This window comes from Mytilus galloprovincialis, chromosome 6, assembly GCF_965363235.1.
Source record: "Mytilus galloprovincialis chromosome 6, xbMytGall1.hap1.1, whole genome shotgun sequence".
Classification (NCBI taxonomy): Eukaryota; Metazoa; Mollusca; class Bivalvia; order Mytilida; family Mytilidae; genus Mytilus; species Mytilus galloprovincialis.
Window position 1 is genome coordinate 99,944,785 of NC_134843.1, and position 27,117 is coordinate 99,971,901.

At 32.6% G+C, this 27,117-nt stretch overlaps 1 protein-coding gene across 2 annotated transcripts in view; it reads right to left on the reverse strand.

Moving 5' to 3' along the window:
* Nucleotides 1-350: 350 nt before the first annotated feature.
* Nucleotides 351-27,117, reverse strand: part of LOC143080941 (uncharacterized) — a 29,251-nt gene continuing 2,484 nt past the window's right edge. The window contains exons 2-16 of one of the 2 annotated variants that reach the window (XM_076257133.1): nucleotides 17,742-18,035; nucleotides 14,837-14,974; nucleotides 14,176-14,326; nucleotides 13,125-13,244; nucleotides 12,339-12,452; nucleotides 11,902-12,015; nucleotides 9,230-9,343; nucleotides 9,001-9,114; nucleotides 8,305-8,418; nucleotides 8,045-8,158; nucleotides 7,613-7,726; nucleotides 3,700-3,813; nucleotides 3,274-3,387; nucleotides 2,429-2,562; nucleotides 351-915 (exon numbers count right to left, since the gene is read on the reverse strand). In XM_076257133.1, coding sequence (XP_076113248.1) covers nucleotides 487-915; nucleotides 2,429-2,562; nucleotides 3,274-3,387; nucleotides 3,700-3,813; nucleotides 7,613-7,726; nucleotides 8,045-8,158; nucleotides 8,305-8,418; nucleotides 9,001-9,114; nucleotides 9,230-9,343; nucleotides 11,902-12,015; nucleotides 12,339-12,452; nucleotides 13,125-13,244; nucleotides 14,176-14,326; nucleotides 14,837-14,974; nucleotides 17,742-18,035 — 2,292 coding nt within the window. In that variant the 3' untranslated portion in view covers nucleotides 351-486. The remainder of the gene's footprint in view (nucleotides 916-2,428; nucleotides 2,563-3,273; nucleotides 3,388-3,699; nucleotides 3,814-7,612; nucleotides 7,727-8,044; nucleotides 8,159-8,304; nucleotides 8,419-9,000; nucleotides 9,115-9,229; nucleotides 9,344-11,901; nucleotides 12,016-12,338; nucleotides 12,453-13,124; nucleotides 13,245-14,175; nucleotides 14,327-14,836; nucleotides 14,975-17,741; nucleotides 18,036-27,117) is intronic. The other variant, XM_076257134.1, reaches the window with a different exon arrangement.

Genomic DNA, 27,117 nt, shown 5'->3' on the forward strand with positions numbered 1-27,117 from the left:
CAGACGTATAAACTACCAATTCAACAGACCAAGCGTCCATATAGCAGCATACTCAATATAGATTAACCGACCAATCTCTCGGTAAGCCGAGTGTCGGCCGTGTAAATGATTTATTAAAACCGGCGTTGTACCTAAGTTCATGCAACAATAGTTTACATGTGTTACAATTTCGTAAAGGTAAAAAAGGGAATCGAACGTAATTTTAAAGAAGAGAGATCTCGTACTTCGACAGGACAAGATTTGGATAGATTATTTTTTCTCTGTCTATTATATGTATATCATGAATTCGAGTTTGTACTCGTGTGTTGGTACTTTCTTATCAGTAGTTATGCTCAAGCATAAGACTGAAAAAACATGAACAGTATTTAATTACATCATATAACAAATATCTAGATTCATTTTTCGATAAAAATATCCTCAATTTTATTTTACCAGCACATTTGTGTTTGTAATTCTATTAAGTAAATTTCAATAGCTTTTAATTATTCAACTGTCATTTTGTACTCTTTGATGCCGACATTTCAGAATTTTCCGACTCCCATCTTCGTTAACATATAGTTTAGAAAAATCGAATCCACTATGGTCTAAGAAACAGTTGTGGTGTTCTTTCTGTTGTTTTTGTTTTCTTAACCGGGACTCATAAAGTTTATTGACTCTTTGTGAGGGTTGCACTGATTGCTTGGCGATTTCACTCTCTTGGAAGACTTCATGTTGTACAATTGTTCCTTCATGTGGGTATATTTTACGGTCACTTTGTGATTTATTAAGCATCATCCACACACAGTAAGATAAGATGGTAAATAATAATCCGATTACATAGCCTATAGAACCTAGCAACATTTTCTTCGATTTTTTTGTGTGCTTCGACTGTTGAACAAAACAGGAACACTCAGAATATTCTAGAACGGAGCAGCCCTGGAAATAGAAAAAAAAAAACGTTTCAGGGTGCACGCGGGTATAAATCATTCTTTTGAAATATAGGACTTCGCTATTTTTTCTCTAAATAAAATTCATCCTATACTTAATAGAAACGTAAAATAAAAATATGGTGTCAGCTCACAATCTGCCTTTGAAAGAAGCATGCGTTTTTGTTTAGGCAAACTTTTTTCTGTTGAACAAATATGAGAAAAAACGTAATATGGAAATAAAACAAAATAAAAAAAAGAAAGAAATTACAGAAATCGCTGAAATTTTACAATAGTTAAGTTTAAGTAAAGCTTATTAGAAAAATATAGGTCGCCGATGAGTTAAAAAAAAAAGGTAGTTCAATCTTAATGCAACAAAATGACAATTCCTCAACAAAGGGAGATAATTTGGCGTTTTTTCGGTGATATAAACATTTTAAAAATCACCCCTGGCCGAAAACCACTTGATTTTTTTGGTTGATGTTTTTACCATAACTAGAAGTAACAACTAATAGTGAGTTAAGCATAAGCTTTAATAAAAAAAAAAGTGATTTTCTTTGCTGATTTTTTTGTACACTAGAGTCTCATTTAGGTTAACACAATCAAAAGGGACAAACAAAACAACATCCCCACACGCAGAACGATACACGTAGTAAACACGAGCAAGATCTTACTAATATATACTGATAACATGGATAAGGAGAACACACTAATTTACTTATATCAGTTTGAATTTCTGTACTTATAATAACATTTCAATTTAACCGTTATGAGCAATGTTTTTGGTGAATTATAAAATCCCCTGACGGTAAATTCAAATCAGGGTTACACAACTATCTGGAAAGTATGGGTCTTTCTGTTCAAACTGCGTGATTCCCCCTTTCAATTCTCAGTGATAATGATACACGGATTAACATGTGTATACAATTATAAATCTTTACGACTCAAATGTATTTCTTTACAATTATAGCAGTCCATCATTCTGTTCATACTCATATTTTAGCATTTTCCAAGTTCTTATTATTCAGAGGATATTTCTGATGTTTTTACACTTTTAAAACAATTTGGATGTGCACTGTTTAACGTTTTACATATGGTTGGTACTGTATTTTTTTCATTAGTAGTTAATGTCTCTGAACTTGTTTCAGTAACTGCAAATACTGTAAGATCAATAATATGTTTTTTTGTTTTTTAGCTATCTGTTGTTTTGTTGTGGGCTTGATATCGATTTGATGAGTCAGAAACTTTTCACAGTTTGTTTGTTAGTTCAGGTTTTGGTGCCCACAAACATGTTTAAACCCATTACATTTTGTATGCACCTGTCCAAATTCAGTAACCTATAATTTCGTGGATGCAGTTTGATGTTGTAAATATAATATTTGTTTTTCGTTTATTTGTTTGACCATCAATTGGTTTTACTGTTTGCATAGTTTTAAATTTAGTCATAAGGAATTCGCAATCATAACACATTTTGAAATTTTAATATACACTCTGCATCTCCTGTTTAGCACATATGACTTTACCTCAGATTCATTAGTTTGTCTTTCCTCGCATATATCACCGAACCAGGAATCTATACATTCACATTTAAATCCATCATAATTGTTAATACATACACCATCATGTAAACAGGGGTGCGAGGAGCAATGATCCATTCCTACAAACAGCAATATTGTTTTATATTAAAAAAACAAACGTATTAAAAACAATTAAAAAACAAAATTGATTGTTGCGTTCCATCTATGATCTTTCTTCACTCTTATGATACAGATCTTATTTACGAATTCCTATTCAATACAAAATAGAAGTAACATTTTATTACATTTGAACTATACGTTATGGTACTAGATGGTGTCGTTTCATTGATAAATTCATAGTATACATATTTTTATATTTGAGACACTGATGACTGCATCTATCACTTTTACCTAAAATCATTGACATCTAAAACTAGCAAGTTTTTTCTTCATATCATGAATACCATCAAGGGTTCATATGGATACGTTTTGAACTATTGATTTAACGATCTTATTCGGAACTAAAAATAATTCGACTAACTATTTTAGTGTTATTTTTTTGACTCGTTATTTGGTTTACTTCAAAGGCGACTGAGCCCTCCGGCTTTCTTTTCAGCTTTTTTTTAAAATGTTTTGTTGATAGTAGTTAACGCTTTGTCTTTTATTTATTGTGGCTATGGAATTCTGTAATCTTGATCGACTTACAATTCTTTAAGCTTATTTAATGTTTTGTTTTACTTTTAATATGAAAGGAAGGGATTCCCTTATGTTTATTTCAAGTTTTGTTTATGATATATCACATGATAAATGGATTCATATTGTAACTCTTTACATGTTATGTTACGACTTACGATGTTCACAATGTTGTCCTGTAGAAGCATTTGAACAGTGACAACTGTACCCATTGATAAGATCTATGCATGTTCCATTATTCCTACATGGATTACTGGTGCATTCGTTTATAGCTGAAAGTATACACATTCGGCATTTAGAATAAATTGTAATGACCTTTTACTAATTTTTCTACGTTAAACAATCTTTTTTTTTATGTGGATACAAGACGAATGAGCTGTACTAATACATGTATGTCAAAATAATAAAAGGAATTTAGTATAGTGAACTTGTTTTAAATGAAGGCTTTCATTAGCCTGGAAACTTTTCATAACACAACTCTTTTTAATACACTCACTATTGTAAATTAACCAAAACTATGTCACTACTAAATCTAGTCATGTAGGGATCGCTGTTGATATTATATATTTTATTTTGTAAAATACCTATTTGACATTGATTTCCAGTAAACCCAGGTAAACAGGCACAGTCCCATCCTGGTGTTCTATCAATACATGTAGCATTGTTGTAACAAGGATCGCTTTTACATTCATCTATATCTGAAATTCAATGACACTGAGATAATTAGAAGGTCCGTCGCTACGATCAGCATATACATACTATATATATTCAATGTTAAAGTGTATTAGAGAAATTTCAAAACAATGAATGATGTTTGATTTTCGATTCAGTTGATGTCATATGATTGTAAAGCTATCGAAACAAAATTGTGGCTTTTATTTCACAGAACATCTTTCCTTACTCAATTTATTTGGACATTTTGTAGATCTTGTAAAGCCGATTATTTTTCTGTTTTTGAGCTTTTCGTTTTAACATATATATTATTCTTTGTGAGATTATAGGAAAAACTTAAAAACTAATTTACATTTTTATTTAACGACAAGCCATTCAGTTGTTTCGATACTTGGCAATGTTTGTCCATTTTTGTTAAAAAAAATAATAAAAGGGTATCTCGAGAATTAGTCACAATTGTCATGAGGTAAATATTTTTTTCTAGCATTTTTAACACTCATCATGACCTGTGAACGCCAGACGTGCGTCTATAAAAAGCTCATCAGTGACGATAAAGACAATAAATATGTTTCACCCTTTTGTACTATTTTTAGCCACGGTAGGGATATTGGTTGTTTGGCAGGACCAACAATCATGAACCTTAAGGAAAATACTATATTCAGTGAATTGACAAATGTCAGTACATTAGCAATGCATTTTATAGAGAAACATATATACATATAGTATACAAGTACAGCCTTTGTTTGATGTAAATATGAGGACATACCGACCTGAAAGAAATATTATATGTTATTCAGGTCTCAGACAGGGTATATACTGTGACATTCCCGGCTTAGAGTTTATATCCCCTGAGCCGAAGGCGAAGGTGATATACGCCCTAAGCCGGGAATGTCACAGTATATACCCTTTCGGAGACCTGAATTACACATATATTACGGATTACCCCTGACTTAATGTTATTTTCCAGTGCAGGTATTTGTTGATAACACATATATTGAAAAACCCAACCTGATATGTTCAGCATACGTGAAGGATTTTCTAATTTGCTGTGAACATAATTTTATCGTGTATGTAATAATTTATAATAACACTTTTAAAATTAAATTTAATTATCAAAAGTGTAAATTGCGTGATTTTGTATGAAACATGTATTATTGATAAAAGCACGTCATTATTTTCCCTCTCTGAGCCTCTGACAGTCTGATAGCTTTTGACTACGTCACATAGTAACCGGTGTTATGATGACGTTTTTGAGGTTCCAATTGGGGATAAAAACGTCGTATATACCCCGGCAGTTTCCTGAATATATACTGACATCTCTGTGTTGTTATTCAATCACAAACCTCGACACATTTGTAATCCGTAATATATTGATATATTTCCTCATATTGACCAGATACAAAGGTTACACTTGTTACACATATATTTTTGAATATATGATCAATTTCAACATGCCTGTAATAGAGATCGGTCATTTAAAAACGTATCAACAGTATCGTATACTTTAACGTATCCGCATCTGCAGATATATCAAAACATATTATATGATCCCGAGCTTAATTAAGTATAGGAAGATGTGGTGTGAGTGCCAATGAGCAACTCTCTATCCAAATAACAAATTATAAAAGTAAAACATTATAGGTCAATGTACGGCCTTCAACACGGAGCCTTGGCTCACACCGAACAACAAGCTATAAAGGGCCCCACATTTACTAGTTTAAAACCATTCAAACGGGAAAACCAGCAGTCTAATCTATATAAAAAAACGAGAAACACGTATAAATTACATAAACAAACGACTACTACTGTACATCAGATTCCTGACTTAGGACATGTGCAATCATTTGCAGCGGGATTAAACGTTTTAATGGATCCAAACCGTCTCCTTTTTCTGAAACAATAGCATAACATCACAACATAGAAATACACACGGTAAAATATTAATTGGAAGACCATTTATACGTTTTGCCTTATTTTTTAAAAATCTAATTGGAATCTTTTCGGAAAAATCAAACATTCACTTTCAATATTTGCGATAGTGGTGTTTTGGAGGTCTCAGAGGCATATTTTCAGGAGGCACGCCCTCCCCCCTTTGTGGGAAAACTTTGTGGTTGTTTATATAGGGAATTTCTGAACCAAGACTGGAGTGGGCCCCCTCTTTGGCAGTCAGTGGGTCCCCATCTTATGAAAATTTCTGGATCCGCCACTGGGACTATCAACTACTTTTACATGCTCTTAAAAAGGGCCAATGTGGGGCAGGTACACGAATATTGTACACAATCCTTTAATATTCTAGTTAAACAATATTTCAAGATTTTACATGAATAAACACAAACTAATCAAATGTACTATCTTATATACACATGTAAGGAACTTTGAATATTGTTCATTTGCAATTTTATCATAAAAGGTAATAGAAACACGAGTTGTCTTCAGATGTCATGTAAATACATTTAAAAAAGAAATGTAATGAGTATCACTCTATTTGTCAATTAACAATTTGGTTCTAAGTGAGCACAAGTTAATACCCAAACAAACGATTTTACCGTGTTCACTCCTATCATGCGTGTAAACTGTTCCTAATATCCAGAATATTTTAAAAAAAGGAATGACATGTTCCATAAAAAAATTGGATATTTCCTAATTGTTTTGTTCTTTTTTTTGCATAAGAAATAAATCATCTGCCTATTTTGCATTATTGAAAGTACATAAAATTAGAGCTCCAAAGTCGGATCCAGGGGAGGGGGCCTGGGTTCCCGCTCCCCCTTACGTTGGAAAAATTTGGTTGATTATATAGGCAATCACTGAAGCATGATTGGAGCGGCCCCCCCTAATGTCAGTCAGAGAGCCCCCCCTTAGGAAAAGTTCTGGATCTAAGCTCGGGAACACATACTGTTTTTCGGTATACCTGCAGATGCGGAAACGTCAACGTATATTATACGGTTGATACGTCTCTAAATGACCGACCTCTATTAGAGTACAAAGGATTTAGGTTTTAAAATTTGAATATAAGGTAGTTGTCAGGATTATAATTTAATACGCTAGACGCGCGTTTCGTCTACATAAGACTCATCAGTGACGCTCAGATGAAAATAGTCATTAAACCAAACAAATACACAGTTAAAGAGCATTGCGGACACGAACTTCCAAAACGTTGTGCCAAATACGGCTAAGGTAATCTATGCCTGGGATATAAACATTCTTAGAATTTCGAAAAATTCATACTTTTATAAACAGTAAATTTCTAAAATTATCACATAATTTATATTATGTCAACACCGAAGTGCTGTCAACTGGGCTGGTGATAACCTCGGGAACGAAGCGTTCACCAGCTGTTGCATCGACCCAGTGGTGTAATTAATCATCAAAGGTATCAGGACGCGCGTTTTGTCTTCATAGGACTCATCAGTATATTTCAGAAATGATTGTGCAGTATCAATTTTAAATCTGCTGTTTGTATTCCACCTTTGAAAAACAGTTTAACATTCATCCACAAAAGTTATATTATATAACATAACATATGTATGACAGAATACTGTATCTTTACCTTTTAAAACAATAATCTCAAGAAATCTATTCCACTTTTTTAATTTCTAACATTTCGATTTTATATATATGTTTAAAAATGAATTTTGTGACACTCGTATTGTTTCGTGTATTATCTTTATATTTTGTTTTGTTGATGACAAACGTTAAAACGAATGATTGTAAGCGTTCACGTTAACAAATCTAAATATTCTATAATATTGTCATGTGTTATATTCTTATTCTCTTTTGTTAGTGTATAAACCTTTTAACAGGTTAAATGAAATACAAATTACTCACCTATCTGACACTTATTTCCGGCATATCCTTGTTGGCACTCACAGGTATATGAATTATTCTTGTCTCTACACGTTCCTCCGTTCATGCATGGGTTACTCTGACATTCATCGATATCTAAAAGACAATTGTAATAATCAAAAGTATATCATACGAATTAATTTAACCTCTAAATCCTAAATATGTAAACACAAATATATTGTAATTCAAATGTTTGTCACTGGCATACACATTAAACGACACAATCTTTTCATTCAGTTTCAGACGTTTGATATGCATCAACATCTGATAATTTAAAAGTTGAATCATTTCAATATATGTGTAATAACAAAGAGAAAGAAGGGATAATAATAAGGTTTATTTCATTTTGCTTTATCCGTATTCCCTTTTTTTCGTAAACTTTATATAATTAATTATTTTGTGTTTGATACTGACCGATCTGACAATCATTTCCAGTATAGCCGGCCTTGCAATGACATCTATAGTCATTTACTAAATCCAAACAATGTCCATGGTGCTGACAGGGAGAGCTATAACATTCATTAATATCTAAAAGTATACAAAAGTGTTCATATCTTTACTTTTCTACTATGATATACAATGCAATTGTTGACCACATTTATTTGAAAGCATATTTAAATCATTATATGGTCTGATTCAAACTGAAAGACTTTTCACTTTATAATATAAAATACCTATTTGACACTGATTTCCGGAAAATCCAGGTAAGCAGGTGCAATTCCATCCAGGTATTCTATCAATACATGTAGCATTGTTGTAACATGGATCGCTTTGACATTCATCTATATCTGAAATTCAATGACACTGAACAGGTATATAAAGCCCAGTCAACATGAATATATAATGTATATTAATGTTAAACTAGACATAATAAATAAAAACTAGAAAATAAGTATAAGTATTAGTAAACATATACACGTTTTTAAAATGCCAATGACTTCTAAAAGAAGCCATCCGATGATTTCGATAAAACAGGCCTTTTTTCTGATTTTTGCAATGTTAAGGTTCTACTTAGTTTTCTAGCGAGATAATAGGCAACAATTCGAAAATTAAAAAGAAAATTATCTTCTAATAAAAGCATATCAATTTTACTGACTATAAAATATACATTTCTTTCGATGAACATTTGCTGTCATAGAATTTACGATCAGATTTTATTTATGAATATTTATATTCATCTTGAAAAGTTCTGATTCCTTGTCCAGATTTGACGATACTTTATGTCCTTTTTTGTTTGATTAGCTTTATATCGTCCGTGTTTGTTTTGTTTTCGTTGAAATATTTTGACCTGGAGCATCGCCGAAGAGACATTAATGGTACTTTCTAATTGGTCCAGGTATTCTAACAATAGATGTTACATTGTTACTTACCTGTCTGACAGCTGTTTCCGGTATATCCAGGTAGACAGAAACAGCTCCATCCAGAAGTTCTATCAATACATGTAGCATTGTTGTTACATGGATCGCTTTGGCATTCATCTATATCTAAAATTTAATGAAACTTGGATAATAAAAAAGTCTGTCGATAAAGTCAGTATTAACGTACTATTCATTTGTTATTGGACACAATTAAAGGTATCTTGTTATAATCGTTGCTAACCTGTTTGACATTGATTTCCAGTAAATCCGGGTAAACAGGTGCAGTTCCATCCGGGTGTTCTATCAGTACATGTAGCATTGTTGTAACATGGATTGCTTTGACATTCATCTATATCTGAAATTCAATGACACTGAACAGTTATTGAAAGATCAGTCAGCATGGATATATTATTTACATAAATTTACTGTTAAAGTAGAAAAGAGTACATGCTGTTTACAGTTTCTACCTATTTGTTTTATAACCGGCATTACACACAAAAACTAGAAATTTAGTAAAAATATACACGTTTCCAAAAGTCAATAACTCGAGATAAAAGGTAACATTTCTGAAATTAAAAATCAGATTATAAGAGGACATTTATCTTCTGATAAAAGCAAATTGATTTTACTGACTGGAAAAAAAAATTTTGCTGTTTAATCATTTTTGTTCAATCATCTTTTATTAAGAAATATGTATATTCACCTTGAAAATTCTGATTCCTAGTCAAAATTTGGTTATACTTTGTGTTAAAAAAGGACGCAGACCCAGTGATAAAAAATAGTATATTACACACAACATAGAAAAAATCAAACTGTGCACCACGAACCCTACAATATCTTTGGAAGGAAATCCGGTGCTCGAAGCAAAATCGTCAGTTAAGATCAAAATCTCACATACAAAGTGAAAAAACACTGTCTTAAGTTCATACGTTCAAAGAGATTTACTTAGATTTGCGTCATCAAGAACGACCAAAGACAAATATAAGAACAGAAACAGTTAAAAAGCTTTTGAATGACAGAAAACCTAAAGTGGTATTTTTGGCGGAATATATTTATAAAATATAACAATATACAAGCATTTTACCATGATAATCTATCTTATCAAGTAGGACTATGTTGGATATTTAAAAAGAATCAACATGCAAAACTCAATTAAATATTCAAAGGATCATCTATTTAAAATTTGAATAAAACTAGGTAGGTGGTTTTGGTTTGACGACTACAGCATAGAGGCAACAACAGTATACCGCTGTTCAATTGTCATACATCGAATGAGAGAAAACAAATCCGGGTTACAATTTAAACCCGAAGGAAATACATCAACTATACGAGCGTGCGACGACGACAACGGTAGAACGGCAATGCATTTAATAGCTTAACTTTTAAAATAAATCATAAAAAAACTAAGACTTCAACTCTGGAAAAGTTTTTTTGTCGTAGCTGTACATAAGAGGGACAAAAGATACCAGAGGGACAGTCAAACGCATTAATCGAAAATAAACTGACAACGCCGTGACTAAAAATTAAAAGCACAAACAGACAAAAAATAGTACACATGACACAACACAACATAGAAAACCAAAGAATAAACAACACAAACTTCACCAAAAACTAGGGGTGATTTCAGGTGCTCCGGAAGGGTAAGCAGACCCTGCTCAACATGTTGCACCCGTCGTGTTGCTTATGAGATAACAAATCCGGTAAATAGTTTGATTCGGTAGGTCACATTTATGAAAGACAAGGGAGTTGTAGTTACGAAGAAAGGAACATATCCAATATCATTTGAATATAACGGTCAACCAACTCAATCGTTTCGGTTCTTGTGCATCCTTGGCGTGTAGATATTCAGATTTGAGAGTTTCTGATAAAAGGTAGATTCTTCTCTCTAGGATAAGCTCAAAATTATCTTACTTCAATAATCATAATTGTGAGTACTTTTCTGCCTGCAATATCACAGCAAGAGTATGTTTTATTACAACATACCATAAGACAATCTTAAAAACAATCGAACTTGGCTGACATATATAAATATGACCTTACCTTTTTACGGGCATTGATTGCCAAATTTCAGGAAAAATAATAACTTAAGCATTATTAGAAATTTGTTCGTTTGTTTCTCTGTCCCATTTCTCTGTTTATTTATGCAGCCCTGTCGTGTAATGTTGTCATTGTAATGTTATATTTAACACTGTCATTAAAGCGAGAGGTTTGGCATGTTACAAAACCAGGTTCAACCCACCATTTTTTTCATAAATTGCCCTGTATCAAGTTAGGAAAATGGCCATTGTTACATTATAGTTCGTTTCTGTGTGTGTTACATTTAAGTGTCGAGTCTCTGTTGTCTCGTAGTTCTCTTATATTTGATACGTTTTCATCAGTTTTAGTTTGTAACCCGGATTTGTTTTTTTCTTTTTCGCTTGATGAATTTTGAACAGCGGTATACTTCTTTTGCCTTTAGTTATTACAACCTCTGCTATTACCCCTTTTCTAGAAAACTGAAAGTCCTGAAGGGGGTATTACAAGTCATTATGCCAATACGTCTATTCAGTAAGAAAATATTGCATACATAATATTTTAAAATTGTTAGATAAAGACATAGATCTTTCTCAAGTACAGCTCTGATGCTTTACGCCTTATCTTCAGACTAGAAATAAAAGTAGCCATTGTATTTGTTGCAGAAAAAATTGTACCGTTTAAACAAGCCATTTTCTTGTCGTCTCCTTATCATTATGTGTAGGAAGAGGGGAAATTGTAGAACTTGAAGAACTTTTAGTTCTTTTTTTACTATTTAAAAAGAATACGCTCCATGATACATGTTCTACGTTGTGGGGATCGAGGTTTTCTTATTATTTTGAGATCTTATGTTAAAGTTTGTTTCTAACTTTTTTATAGAAAAAAAAACATATTACTCACCTATCTGACAATTATTTCCAGCATATCCTTGTTGACAATCACATGTATACGAATTATGCATGTCTCTACACGTCGCTCCATTCATGCATGGGCCACTCAGACATTCATCGAGATCTAAAATAGCAGTTTTATATCATTCATAGTATATTAAACGAATAATTGTATTAATTTTCCAAATAATAGAAAAGTATAGGTTTTTTTTGTCATTGTCGTATTACCCGATATATATATTTGTACTAGCTGTTCCAACAAACAGTTTCATACATTTATATGCATTCTTATCTAATAAGTTAATGGTTGGTAAATCATTTAAAGATATTGACAAGAACTACATGACATTTCTAAGCGAAAGAAATCTATGATAAAAATAAGATGTTTTTTCCATACTTACTTTTCAATTTATTTATATAATGAAGAATTTTGTGTTTGATACTGACCTGCCTGACAGTCATGTCCAGTAAATCCGGCCACGCAGTGACATTGATAGTCATTCGGTAAATTCAAACAAATTCCATGGTGCTGACAGGGAGAGCTACGACATTTATTAACATCTGAAATAATGACACAAAGCAATCAAATGAGCACATAATAGTTCTGTTCTTTTGACGTCTTTAAAGTTAATTGCAAGGAACGAGGAAGCTATCGACTCAAATGTTTGTAACGGTCATGTTTTGCCATCGGAACATTTAAAGATGCCGTTATGATTTTGTTGGTTTTTTTTATAACTGTTTCATAGCAGACATGTTATAATTTAGTTATCACACAGTTGTCTTCTTCGCCGCGTGACACAAACCTGACTGCTACGTATACATGCGAGAGGACGTGTACATTCAATGAACCGTGACACGGATGCAGATATTCAAACAACCCTTCTCTGAATACAAGATGAAAATAGATAACGACCACATGTTTCCGTGAGCTTCAAGCAGTCAAATCTTAACTTACATGTGTAGTTTTAGTTGGTGTAACTGCCGATATCATCTAATAAATTTAGTATATGAATTTCTGTCAGATATTGTAAAAGTCATATCAACTATCAAGTTTTAGAGCCAGCCATTAAAAAAATGGTCATTATATTCTATTGAATCGATGACACGATTTTAAAAATATGCTTCAAAATACACTTGTCACAGGATACATGTATACATTGTTATATTTGCACTTTATATATACTTTTAGTCCGCAAAATCAAGGGAAGATAAATCTGTTAAAACGCAAGTTACCTGTTTCACAAAGTAAACCAGTAAATCCAGAAAGACAATTACAACGCCATGTTGACAATCCAACTGAATCTTCGCATGTACCATGGTGAAGACAAACTTGTCCATCACATTCGTTCACCACTATAAATATAACATAATTGAATAGTCATCAAGCTTCTTGTCATGTTATACAGCTTGTTATGGACAGTTATAGTTTTTATTTAACACATTTAATGTAGGTGTGATTATTTTCCAATATAAAAAGATATATTCATAAATTGACGAGCATGCCTTTCATCATACATGCATGCATTCAGAAAAGGGAACATGTTGATAGCAAATTCCATAGCACATGGGAATCTTTTATGACAAATGGCAGAAAAAATAATCTCAATGTTTAGAAAATTTGTACAAAAATACAATTTCTCTCATCTAATCAAAATACAGTATTACTACATAATGTGAAATCATTTTTATAATTTATCTAGTATATGAAAGAAATTGTGCATTGTTTGATATCAGACGTTTATCTGAAAATTTTATTTCAGACAGAAAACATATTAAGGAATAGGTTTAAAACAAAAGAAAAAACTCCTGCATAAACATTGATAAACGGAATTTCAAATGAGGAATTGATCACTTGTACGAACTTTTGATCTTTTCTTGTTAATTCAACTTATGTAATATATGATATGATCCCATAGAAGCTGTAACCAAGGCTGGTACAAGCTGATTCTAACACGCTATCTCTTATTGAAAATTGTTATTTCACATTATAAATAAAGATTGTTAACTGAACGAATAAAATGTATCTGCAAAAGCATTAATAAATTGCTATTTCTAACTCAGCAACAATACAGCCACCGTGTTCGTATGAAAACGAAAGAATAAACAAACTAAGAAATGTTTTTACAGGTAAAAAGTAATTAAAGTGATTACTTATGTTCCAATGGGTTTAATTTTAATTTTTATTGTTTGTATTTCATTCGGGGATGGATTCGTTTGGATCAAGAACGAACGGATAATATCATGATACTATTTTGAAATATAATTTTAAAATGCCGAAACTTACAAGGAGACTGCTCGAGAAAAGCAAGGTCAACATGGAATATATATTTTCCTGGAATTCCAACATTAGACATGTGTGTTATATTGATTATTTCTGGTGTACGGGAGCTGGGTATAGCATAATAATGGATTCCATCTCCAGCATCGAATCCAACCTTTTGAAGAAATTAAAGAGGATTAATAACACATATACGGTTTGAAAAAAATAAAATCACCAAAATCGTGGAAAATTGAAAAAGGAAAGTTCCTAATCAAAAGACAAAATGAAAATCGCAAACACATCAAACGAATAGATAACAACTGTGATATTCCTGACTTGGTACTGGCTATTTCATATGTAGAAAGAAAATGGTGGATAAAACCTGGTTTTAAAGCTAGCTAAACATCTCACATGTATGACAGTCGCTTCAAATTCCATTATATTGACAGCGATGTGTGAACAAAACAAACAGACAAATTAGGTACAAATGTCAAAATAAGGGGTGTATTGTGTTATAATCTTAACATAAATGATATACATAGTAGAACAAGCGTTCTCTTTGTTTTAGAATGCCGTATGTTCATGATGATTGTCATAATTTAAATACCGCAATCCTAAACTGAAACTAAGAATCACCATCAAAATAACATATGTAGAAATATGTTTAAAAGTTATTTTTTTGTACCTGTGCAGGTATGCCTCCTAGACCGGTTGAGGCGTCTCCCGAATTTGATGTTCCAGTTGTCCATTGCACCTTGTAATAATTCAGTATCACGAATGAATGTTCTCCGTCAGTAACTAGAACACACTGGAAAGTACACCGCTAAAATAACAAAACGGTGTATATAAATTAATTATTACTGCCACTGCAATTCTCATCTGAGATTGAAAAAGGGAGGTTTATTGCACTATGATATAATTGATTTATATAAGAAGTAGAAAAAGACAAGGATACAAAAAAAATTCTGAAAGTAAACAGTAAATGAGGATAAACATTTAAGCACATATATTTCTGTAAGACAGGATGTTTAATTACACAAATTTAATAATTTATATCTGATTGGTTAAATTTTGTTAAAACAAATAAAGGTTGGTTTATTACTTAAAATTGTAAACTCCGTACACTCTTTTCGCCTGGCGCTCGTTTTAAAACAACTCCATAAACACATTAAATTGAAATTGAAAAGAATATTAAAAAAAAACCGCACAGTTATGCCAATTTTTACATCTTACAAGATTTATCCCCATCAAGAAAAATGATAAAAAAAGCTATTCAAGATGTAAAAATACGTGAGGAGCTAAATGAACAAACGGATCACGAGATAAACAAGTTAACGCATGTACAGTTAACTTTGCATGAAGAGGTCAAAACGCTCAACAGAGGTTTCCCGATTTGCTACGTATCAGGTACGGTTGGTACTTAACACAACCGTTGGTGCTGTTTTGGAGGTATCATTTAACGCATGAAATTATTTTATTAATGAAATTTAGCGAATTTATTTACGTATCACCAAAAAACTAGCTTAACGATTTATTTGAAAGCGATTTTAACGTTTCTAGAACACTTTGTTTATGATTCTAAATGGAATAACTCTGACCTTATGATTCTTAATGGAATAATAAAGGCAACAGTAGTATACCGCTGTTCAAAACTCATAAATCCATGGACAAAAAACAAAATCGGGGTAACAAACCAAAACCGAGCGAAACGCATTAAATATAAGAGGAGAACAACGACACAACACCGAAACGCAACACACACAGAAACAGACCAATCATCAGACAAAACACCACGAGAATAACAAATGTAACATGAAAACCAAATACATGAATTTGGGATAGACAAGTACCGTGCCACGTCTTATCTCAATATCTCAAAAATAAGAGAAAACACAAACGACTCAACGTTAAAATGCAACACAAAGAGAAACGAACAATATTATAACAATGACCATCTTCCTGACTTGGTACAGGACACTTTTAAAGGGGAATAAAAGTGGTGGGTTGAACCTGGTTTTAAGGCATGCAAAACCTCGCACTTTAATGGCAAAGTTAAATAATAACTTTGTTATCCACAAGTGCATGAATCAAACAGACCTTAAACGAACTGAGTTGAAATTGACACGACCTTTAGATTCTAAATATAGATTTGTGTTTCTGTTAGTTATACGTATTTTGTTTTGGTTCTTATTTTTATATAGACAAAAAGATTGTTTTCCTACAGACAAATGAATTATGATTAAAATAATAACTATAAACTACTGTGGTGTAGTTGTTAGTGCATCGGACTACTAACACAAAAGTTCCGTGTTCGATTCCCGTCTGGGATGAAAATTCAGGGACTGATTTGATTGAAAAATCAGTATTTACTATTCGGTTGTCAATAAAAAAAAAACATTTCTTTAATCATCTAATTCCATTGACAAGAATAATTGTCATATGATTATAAAGAGGCGGATTTAGGGAGGGGACAGGGGGCACGGGAAAGGGGGTCCGCCCCCTTTTCTAGTAAAAAAAGATTAATAATAAAGGGAAGCATGACAGGAGCAGCCCCCTTTTTGGGAGTCAGTGGTCCTCAACTTATGAAAATTTCTGGATCCGCCACAGTTATCATGACTAAAATACAGTTGTACTGACACTTGTGTTCTTTGAATATTTTATGTGTGTATCGTTTATTTGATACTTCCTACTTTTAACTTTTGGTAAAAATTCTCATACGTCTGAACGATGATTTTTACAACTTGCAGAAAAAATATAAGTATGGTATAAAAAATAATGAATTTGAACAACTAAAATAATCTACTGTATCAATTTGAAATTATATCAAACTGGAAAGAAATTCTCCTGTCAACTTATTAAACACAAGTTCCTTCATGAAAAGTTGTTCCTACGTGTTTGTATGTATTCACTCTGCAGTATCTTGCATACACTTTCTATAAAATTAGCGACCTCATTACTGAAACAGGTTTTGTATTTAACTTTAACATTTCACATTTTGAATGGGGGCAATTTTGAATGTAAAAATAGCTCTTATTCTATTATCTTTTCTTAAAACCTACCCCTAAAATATGCCCCCAAAAAAGTACATTGACATTAAGGACATATATGAATTAGTTTGAAAAGATCAATGCTGGCTCCCAGTTCGTAATACGGCGGGTACGGTAGCAAATTGGGAAACCTCTAACAGCCAATGTCTGCAATTTATACTTTAAATTATTATTGTGACAAAGTACAGACAACAAATATATCTTTATGAACTGACAATTCCAAATCAGTGGTAGCTTCCAAAAACTAGTACATTAACAAAATATCTCAAAATTGAATATCCTAAATTTCAATGAAACTGAAATACAGCGCTTTAGATAATAATTGATAGGATCCAAAACCAAAATGTGCAACCAACGTTATATTTTTTTTATAACAAATGATTTCATACAGCGATGATGCTAAATATATTCTTATAATTGAGATACATACAATCTTATATCTTTAACATTTGACCAAGATTTTGTTCACATTTGCACTTTCTAAACAGAAATAAATGTTCAGTTACAAATGATTCTGATTTGCAGCACAACACATATTCATACCTTTCTCTTGCCGGTGGTATCAGCTCCGTAAAATGCAACGTTACTCCAAGTTGTTACAAATGCCCAGCTTGCATTGAAACCTGATTGTCGAGGGAAACTCGAATGAATTTCGGTTGAGGCTTTCTGAAGTAATACCGAGTCTTGTGTTTCCCTATACCACACATCTCCTCCTTTTGTGGTATCAATATCTCCCCAGTAAATAGCAACTATCTGGCTGTTTTGTTGGTATGGAAATGGAGAAGGTGTATAACTGCTTAGAGAAGACAGAAATGTCAAATCTCCGTTGGTATTTACCTAATAAAAGTAGATTATATACCTGTCAATAAGTTTTAAAATGATTTGAATTACATTTTTCTGCAACATAGATACAAAAGTATGTAAAGAGAGCCGATAGACAAGCTTGATAAGTCAGGAATATGACATCTATTGTTATTTAATAGTTCTTTTCCATGTATGTTGGATTCGTTTTGTTGCACTTAAGTGTTTCTTTTGATCCGTTGTTTTCAGATCCACGAGAGTTTGATTGGTTACGATTTCAGAACATTTTTGGCGTACAAGAATCTAGCTGAAGAACTTGACAAGGAAGATAGAGTCAGACAATTGGCTACATTCATAACTTATAGTTTTCCATATTTCATTCAATTTCTACCAAATGAAGAAATTTTAGACAAAAAATACTTCTGTAAATGGTTTATCTTAAAATTGGTTGACATAGTTACCAATGAGAATCACCGTTCACTGTTGTCTTTTTAATGTCAATATGGAAATGTTTCTTCTTAGAATGTTGTGTGACTCCAAGGAGTCAGAGAAAGTTTATAGAATTTGCATCATTGCTTGTGATGATGAAGATAATGAATAGACAAAAGAAAACCTTTGAAGAAACAAAGAGGTTTTCCATGTTTATGAAGTTATTCAGGCTGATCTTTGGACAAAGTGGACGCATGAATTGAGTTTACTGTGTACTGAGTACTTACAAAAAGGGATCTGTGACTGGTGTTGAAAAACGGAAAGGATGAATTGATGTGAATTTCACTAGAACTTCCGTCGTCGTTCTGAGGTAACGGTGTATCATGAGATGGTGTGTCATACGGATAAAACATACTAAGTGGAATACTCATGCATGCTTTTAGCAGAGCAACTAAGACAAACCAAACACGTGCGAGTTCTATGGTATAAGAGTTATGAAATGACCGTATTACCTCAATATATTCATATATAACGGAAGTTTAAGCCGAAAAACTAAAAAAAGAACGAATATAATGCACCAATCAAAAAGAAATATTTTTCAATTTTATGATTAAACTTTAGTATACAAAGAAATATACTATATACGTGACTGTGACTATTTGACCAATACCATATTTCTTCCTGTATACAGTCAGTAGAAAAATAAATATATGTATTGTTATTGATCAATATATAGTGCGAAATCAAACAGAAGTTTTGTAAGTAACAAGTAAACGAGTGGAATGCAGTCGTTTTGTCAGAATGATTTCGTTCAAATTAGTCAATTTTTGAAGATTAATCTTTTAAAAAATCAATATATAAGTTTGCACTTCGGGTTGTTAGAAATAAACTACGCATACCGTTTGATAATGAATTATTATAGATTGTTAAAATATCGCACTGCAGGTGTTTAGTGAGTGAGTAAATCGTATTAATTATTATTATGAAAACGGTTGCGCTTTTATTCGTACCATTACATTGTTTTTACGTTTTAACAACTTCAACTTGCAAAGTGCGCAGAAAAAAAATATTTTTGTAAATAGTTTTCTTTCTGAAAATATTAACTAGCTTAAGTTCAAAGGGAATCAATTTTAACCTATTCATTGTTTATGTATGTGTCTGGTGAACTACATTAGACAGGTGCCACATGCAGGGCAGGATCTGCTTACCCTTCCGGAGCACCAGAGATCACCCCTTGGTTTTGGTGGGGTTCGTTTTGCTTAGTCTTTAGTTTTCTAGGTTTTGCCTTCTGTACTTATTTGTCTGTTTGTCTTTTAATTTTTAGTCAACGCGTTGCCAGTTTATTTTCAATCTATGATTTTGATTGTCCCTCTTGTATCTTTTATATTCCTGGTTTTTGATGAACGTCTATTAACACGGGTGCGATTCACTTTTGGTGGATATCTTGTAACGGGGTTTCATTATCTTAGTAGTCAACTCTTTTGTATTAATATAAAATATCATTGATATGGTCAGTTTTTGTTGAGTCATTGTTTAGAAAATATTAATATAAAACTTATTCATAACACCCATATTTTTCTATCCTAATGCAGATTTGGCTTTTTTATCATTTGAAAAACCTGTTTGGAACTGTATGTTGTTATGATATTGTAATTATGTTATATAAATGATATTGTAATTATTGTATTTATTTATGTTGGCCTGATTTGTGTTGTGTGGCCTGATAGTTGTTTACAGAATAATCTTAGAACTGTGCAGTTTAGAAATCACTGGAACAATTACAGAATGATTGGAACTTTCCAGAATGATCCTAATAAAAGATGCGTTATATAAACTTCTACATTTTACTAGAAACTTCTGTTGTAACTTTCTAGGATGTTCCATTATAGACTGTTCTAGAATCTTCCATGACAACTATATATATATACAGACACTAAAGTTAAACTCTCACTCTTGGACTTAGATTTAGACATCGATAGACATTAATATTCATAGCATTTGGATTGACACTTTTATTCTACAAACAACATCATACTGGATCGTGACCTTAGTAGTGAACGTAATATTCAGATTGGATTCCTAGAAGATTTCCGAATACAGATAAAGATAAAAGATTGGACTCATATTTTGACAGTTAAGTTGACAGTAATATTTGTGTAATACTTCTTGTAAACTTTTATATAATAAATATTGTTAAATTTTACTATTGATTTGTGTCTTTTGTTGGCTACAATTAAAAGGTAATTTCTGGCCGTAACAGAAATTGGGGGCTCGTCCGGGAGCTTGAAAATATCATATTCAAAATTTGTTTAGTAATTTTTATTATAACTAGCCAACAAAATTCTATAAAATGGCATTTGATGCCGGTAAATTTTTGAAAACGCCAGACCTGGAGGGGTTTGATAATTTAAAGAAAGAGGAATTAGTGTTGCTTGCTCAACATCTGAAATTAGATTTTAAAGTATCTATGAGAAAACAAATTATAAAAAATTTAGTTATAGACAAATTAGTTGACGCAGAAATTTTAGGTGAAGAGGCTCTTGAACTTAAGGTCGAAAATATTGACGCCTTTAAATTAAAACAGCTTGAATTAGAACATGAACTCAAATTAAAAGAACTGGAGATAAGAAAAGAAGATGAACTTAAATTAAAACAAGATGAACTTAAATTTAAACAAGATGAACTTAAATTAAAACAGGCAGAACTAGAAATGAAGGAAAGGTTGGAAATGGATAAAAAGGAAAAAGAAGATGAATTAAAATTAAAAGAACTTAAAATGAGGGGAAGGCTAGAGATGGAGAAACTAAAACTTGAAATGGTCAAAGAAGAAAGCAACACTAAAGTCCAGTTGAAATCAGAATATTTTGATGCAGCAAAAAATATACGTTTGGTTCCCAGATTTTGTGAAAAAAAACAGTCGATAAATATTTTCCACAGTTTGAGAAAATTGCTCATAATTTGAATTGACCAAAGCCATATTGGACTACAATGCTACAAAGTGTTTTTGATGGTAATGCCGCTGAAATATACTCCGCACTTCCATCAGAAAAAAGTTCCGATTATGACACGGTGAAACAGGAAGTTTTGAAAGCTTATGAGCTAGTACCAGAAGCATATAGACAGAAATTTAGATCTTATAAAAAGTTTGATTCGCAAACCTATGTGGAACTTGCTCGAGAAAAAGAAGATCTATTTGACAAATGGCATACTTCAAAGAAAACAGATAACAATTTTGATAACCTAAGACAATTGATGTTATTAGAAGAGTTCAAACAATGTGTTCATTTAGACTTAAAAACACATTAAGACGACAAAACTGTTGGGACAATACATGATGCAGCTGTAATTTCAGATAATTACACCCTTTCACATAAAAGAAGTTTCAAGGGTCAAAATGTTAATTCTTCAAGTGGAAATTACAAAAATCAAAGCACTGAGCGTACTAATAGTAAGCCTGTTGCACAGAATAAGAGTCAGTCCAGTTATAATATGTCTAGTCCAAAATTTGATACTTTTGAGAAGAAGTCACTGATTTGTGCTTATTGTAAGAAAAATGGTCACCTGATGGCTGATTGTTTTAGACTCCAGAAGAAGAATAAACGAGATAATAAGCCAAAGTCCAGTGCTTGTACGACACCTTATATTACCAGTACGTTGGAATGTCCTGCGAGTCAGGCTTTTAAGTCCAGTTTTTGTGATTACATGGAGGAATATAAACCCTTTATGTCTGATGGGTTTATTTCTATTGTTGATGATACCACTCAGCCTATTAAGATTTTACGGGACACTGGAGCTTCTCAGTCTTTATTGTTAGAAGGTGTGTTGCCTTTGTCCGAGAAGATTTCCGTTTTGTTACAAGGTGTAGAGTTAGGTTGTATAGATGTTCCTCTCCATCGTATTTATCTGAAGTCAGATTTGATAACTGGACCAGTTGTTGTGGGTGTTCGTCCTAATCTCCCTGTTGAGGGTGTTACATTATTACTAGGAAATGATCTAGCTAGGAACAAAGTGGTTGCTGAATCAATTGCTACCAGTGAACCGGTGGTGGATGTTAAATTACCTGAAGATGATGCTGAATTCTATCTAGACTGTTGCCTTTGTCCGAGAAGATTTCCGTTTTGTTACAAGGTGTAGAGTTAGGTTGTATAGATGTTCCTCTCCATCGTATTTATCTGAAGTCAGATTTGATAACTGGACCAGTTGTTGTGGGTGTTCGTCCTAATCTCCCTGTTGAGGGTGTTACATTATTACTAGGAAATGATCTAGCTAGGAACAAAGTGGTTGCTGAATCAATTGCTACCAGTGAACCGGTGGTGGATGTTAAATTACCTGAAGATGATGCTGAATTCTATCCAGCTTGTGTTGTCACTAGAGCGATGGCTACAAAACAACAAGATGAGGATTTGCAAGAAAACCAGCTTGATTACATGGACCTTTCTGACACTTTCCTAGCCGCCATTGAAGGTCCTGGTAGCTCAGAAAAGGCCATAACAAGACCACCTCATGTTAACAAGAACGTTATTATGCCATGGCCAGACATAAACAGCCATTCATTAAACAGAAAGAACCTTTCCGAAGAACAAAATAAAGACCCTGAGGTTCTTCAGCTCTGCAAGAGGGCTCAACCACAAGAGGAAGCAGACAAAGTGGCTGAATGCTATTTCCATCAGGACGGAATTTTAATGAGGAAGTGGAGGCCTCCTGATGCTACCCCAAAAGAGGAATGGAGAGTGGTATACCAAGTGGTGGTGCCTAAAGTTTATAGGCAAGAAATTATTGGTCTTGCCCATGACACCCCCTTGGATGGACACTTAGGTATAAGGAAGACTTGCCTTAAGATCTTGCAGCATTTCTACTGGCCAAGACTTAGATATGATGTTGCAGAATACTGCAAATCATGTCATATATGCCAGGTTGTTGGTAAGCCTAACCAAAAAATACCACCAGCACCACTTCTGCCTATTCCAACCTTTAACGAACCTTTCAGCAGAGTTCTAATTGACTGCGTTGGACCTTTACCAAAGACCAAAACTGGAAATGCGTATTTATTGACAATCATGTGTACATCCACTCGCTTTCCTGAGGCTATTCCGCTAAGAAATATCAAGACACCTACTATTGTCAAAGCACTTATCCAATTTTTACATTAGTAGGACTTCCTAAGTCTGTACAGTCTGACCAGGGATCAAATTTCATGTCAGGTTTATTTCAGCAAGTCGTGTACCAGTTAGGGATTGCTCAGTATAGATCAAGTGTGTACCATCCAGAATCTCAAGGTGCCTTAGAACGTTTTCATCAAACATTGAAGAACATGATTAGAACTTTTTGTCTTCAATTTGACAGAGACTGGGATGATGGAGTTCACTTTCTACTTTTTGCAGTCCGAGAGGCTGTTCAAGAATCCCTTGGATTTAGTCCCTTTGAGTTGGTATTTGGCCATACTGTAAGGGGATCGTTAAAATTGATTAAGGAAAAGTGGCTTACTGAACATACTGACTTGAATTTTCAGACTATGTATCTAGATTTAAAGAAAAAATGTATACTGCTTGTCAAATTGCTCAGAAAAACTTAAAAAAATACAGAACAAGATGAAAATTTGGTATGATAAAGATGCCAGGGCTAGAGTTTTTGAGCCTGGTGATAAGGTACTTGTATTTTTGCCAGTCCCTGGACATCCTTTACAGGCTAAATATTGTGGTCCTTATACAATAAAGAGTAAAATCAATGATTTGAATCATATTGTAAAAACTCCAGGTCGGCGTAAACAAAACAGAGTGTGTCATATTAATATGTTAAAACCATATTTTGAGCGTACTAATGAATGTGAGAGTAAACCAGTTACCACTTTAGGCATGGTTAAATTTGAGAACAATCATGACAAACCAGATGTAATTGAACCACCTTTTAGTTCTAAAACTATGGAAGAGACAGTTAAATTGAAAAATTCAGAAATTTTGTCAAATTTAGACTCAAAAATTGCACATCTGTCTTTTGATCGTAGAGAAGAAATAAAAACTTTGGTATTTTCTTTTCAAAATCTTTTTCCAGATGTGCCAAACAAAACCACTGCTGTTTGTCATGATGTTGATGTAGGAGATGCTTCTCCCATTAAGCAAAATCCTTACCGGCTCAATCCACTCAAACTTGAAGTTATGAGAAAAGAAATTAAATATATGCTTGACAATGATATTATTGAGCCGAGTAACAGTGAATGGAGCTCGCCTTGTCTCCTTGTGCCAAAACCAGATAAAACCTTTCGTTTCGTGACTGATTTCAGAAAAGTAAATTCAGTCTCAAAATCTGATTCCTATCCGATTCCAAGGATAGACGATTGTATTGACAACATTGGTCAAGCAAAATTTGTGAGCAAATTTGATTTGTTGAAAGGTTATTCGCAAGTTCCATTGACACAGAGAGCTTGTGAAATATCAGCTTTTGTTACACCAGATGGCTTATTTCAATATACTGTAATGCCATTTGGCATGAAAAGTGCACCAGCTATATTTCAAAGAATGATCAATAATGTTATAAAAGATTTAAACTGTTGTTATGCCTATATTGATGATCTAATTATATGTAGTGATAGCTGGGAACAGCATTTAACACATTTGTATGATACTTTTGATAGATTGTCACAATCAAATTTGACTATTAATCTTGGTAAAAGTGAATTTTGTCAGGCCACTGTTGATTATTTAGGGCATACAGTTGGCCAAGGTCAAGTGAAACCTATTATGGCTAAAGTGGAAGCCATTTCCAAATTTCCTCCTCCTACAAATAGAAAACAACTTATGAGATATTTAGGCATGATTGGATTTTACAGAAAATTTTGTTCAAATTTTGCTACTGTGGTTCAACCATTGACTCATCTTTTACGAAAAGATTCTAAATTTATCTGGAGTGAAAATTGTCAAAACGCTTTTGAAAATAGCAAATCACTTTTAATTAATAGTCCAGTTCTGATTACTCCAGACTTTGAAAAACAATTTAAACTTGCCGTTGATGCAAGCGATGTAGGAATTGGAGCTGTTTTATATCAAGAGACAGATGATACTGTTGAGAAACCTATATCATATTTTTCCAAGAAATTAGATAAACATCAGAAAAATTATTCAACTATTGAAAAAGAGTGTTTTGCAATGTTGTCAGCACTTCAACATTTTGATGTATATTTGAAACCCACTGTATATCCTATTCTTGTTTGTACTGATCATAATCCTCTCACCTTCATACATAAAATGAGAAACAACAATCAGAGGTTGACTAGGTGGAGTTTGTTGTTACAGGAATATGATGTAATTGTAAAACATATTAAGGGTAAAGATAATGTAATAGCAGATGCTTTATCTAGAGCTTATTAAAACACTTTGTATATACTATGTATTTTTGTTCATAATATTCATGATCAGTTTTTGTTACACTAAAACTTCTTTAAAGGGGGGAGGTGTTATGATATTGTAATTATGTTATATAAATGATATTGTAATTATGTTATATAAATGATATTGTAATTATTGTATTTATTTATGTTGGCCTGATTTGTGTTGTGTGGCCTGATAGTTGTTTACAGAATAATCTTAGAACTGTGCAGTTTAGAAATCACTGGAACAATTACAGAATGATTGGAACTTTCCAGAATGATCCTAATAAAAGATGCGTTATATAAACTTCTACATTTTACTAGAAACTTCTGTTGTAACTCTCTAGGATGTTCCATTATAGACTGTTCTAGAATCTTCCATGACAACTATATATATATACAGACACTAAAGTTAAACTCTCACTCTTGGACTTAGATTTAGACATCGATAGACATTAATATTCATAGCATTTGGATTGACACTTTTATTCTACAAACAACATCATACTGGATTGTGACCTTAGTAGTGAACGTAATATTCAGATTGGATTCCTAGAAGATTTCCGAATACAGATAAAGATAAAAGATTGGACTCATATTTTGACAGTTAAGTTGACAGTAATATTTGTGTAATACTTCTTGTAAACTTTAATATAATAAATATTGTTAAATTTTACTATTGATTTGTGTCTTTTGTTGGCTACAATTTAGAGGTAATTTCTGGCCGTAACAATGTGTTGAATTTTCTTTGATTTTGTTATTCAGTTAGTCTCTTACAAATCATCCACAACTGATGTGACTGATTAGACGAATGCGCGAAATGTGTAATTTATCTACAATTAGGTAACTCTGATAAAAGAGTTTTGTAATTAGTTGATAAAACCATAGAATTCAACATAGTTCTAGCTACAATATATTGTGTTTTAAAAGCATTCTGTTAAGAAAATATCATCAATTTATTTTGAATTGTATGCTTTTAATTCATTGGCTTAAAACTATCAATTTTTTCAGTATTGTATTGTTTCATCTTTTGCATATATGTTTTATATGTATTGTTATCCCCTCTACGGCACATTTTTGTTTTCATTGTTAGTGGTCGTTCATTAACCTGCAATTGTTCACATTATTATTTTTAGAAAGACATTTTTGTGATAATCATACCACAGCTACTGACTTAAAAAAGTAAAACAAGTAAAACAAATGTTATAACATGATACTTTGATTTATTTGATTATATTATGTCATTTCTAAAAGGACAACAACCTTGAACGTAAAACAAATAAAAAAATATAAACCATGCCTTTGCACAAATGTACGTGATTTTTACGT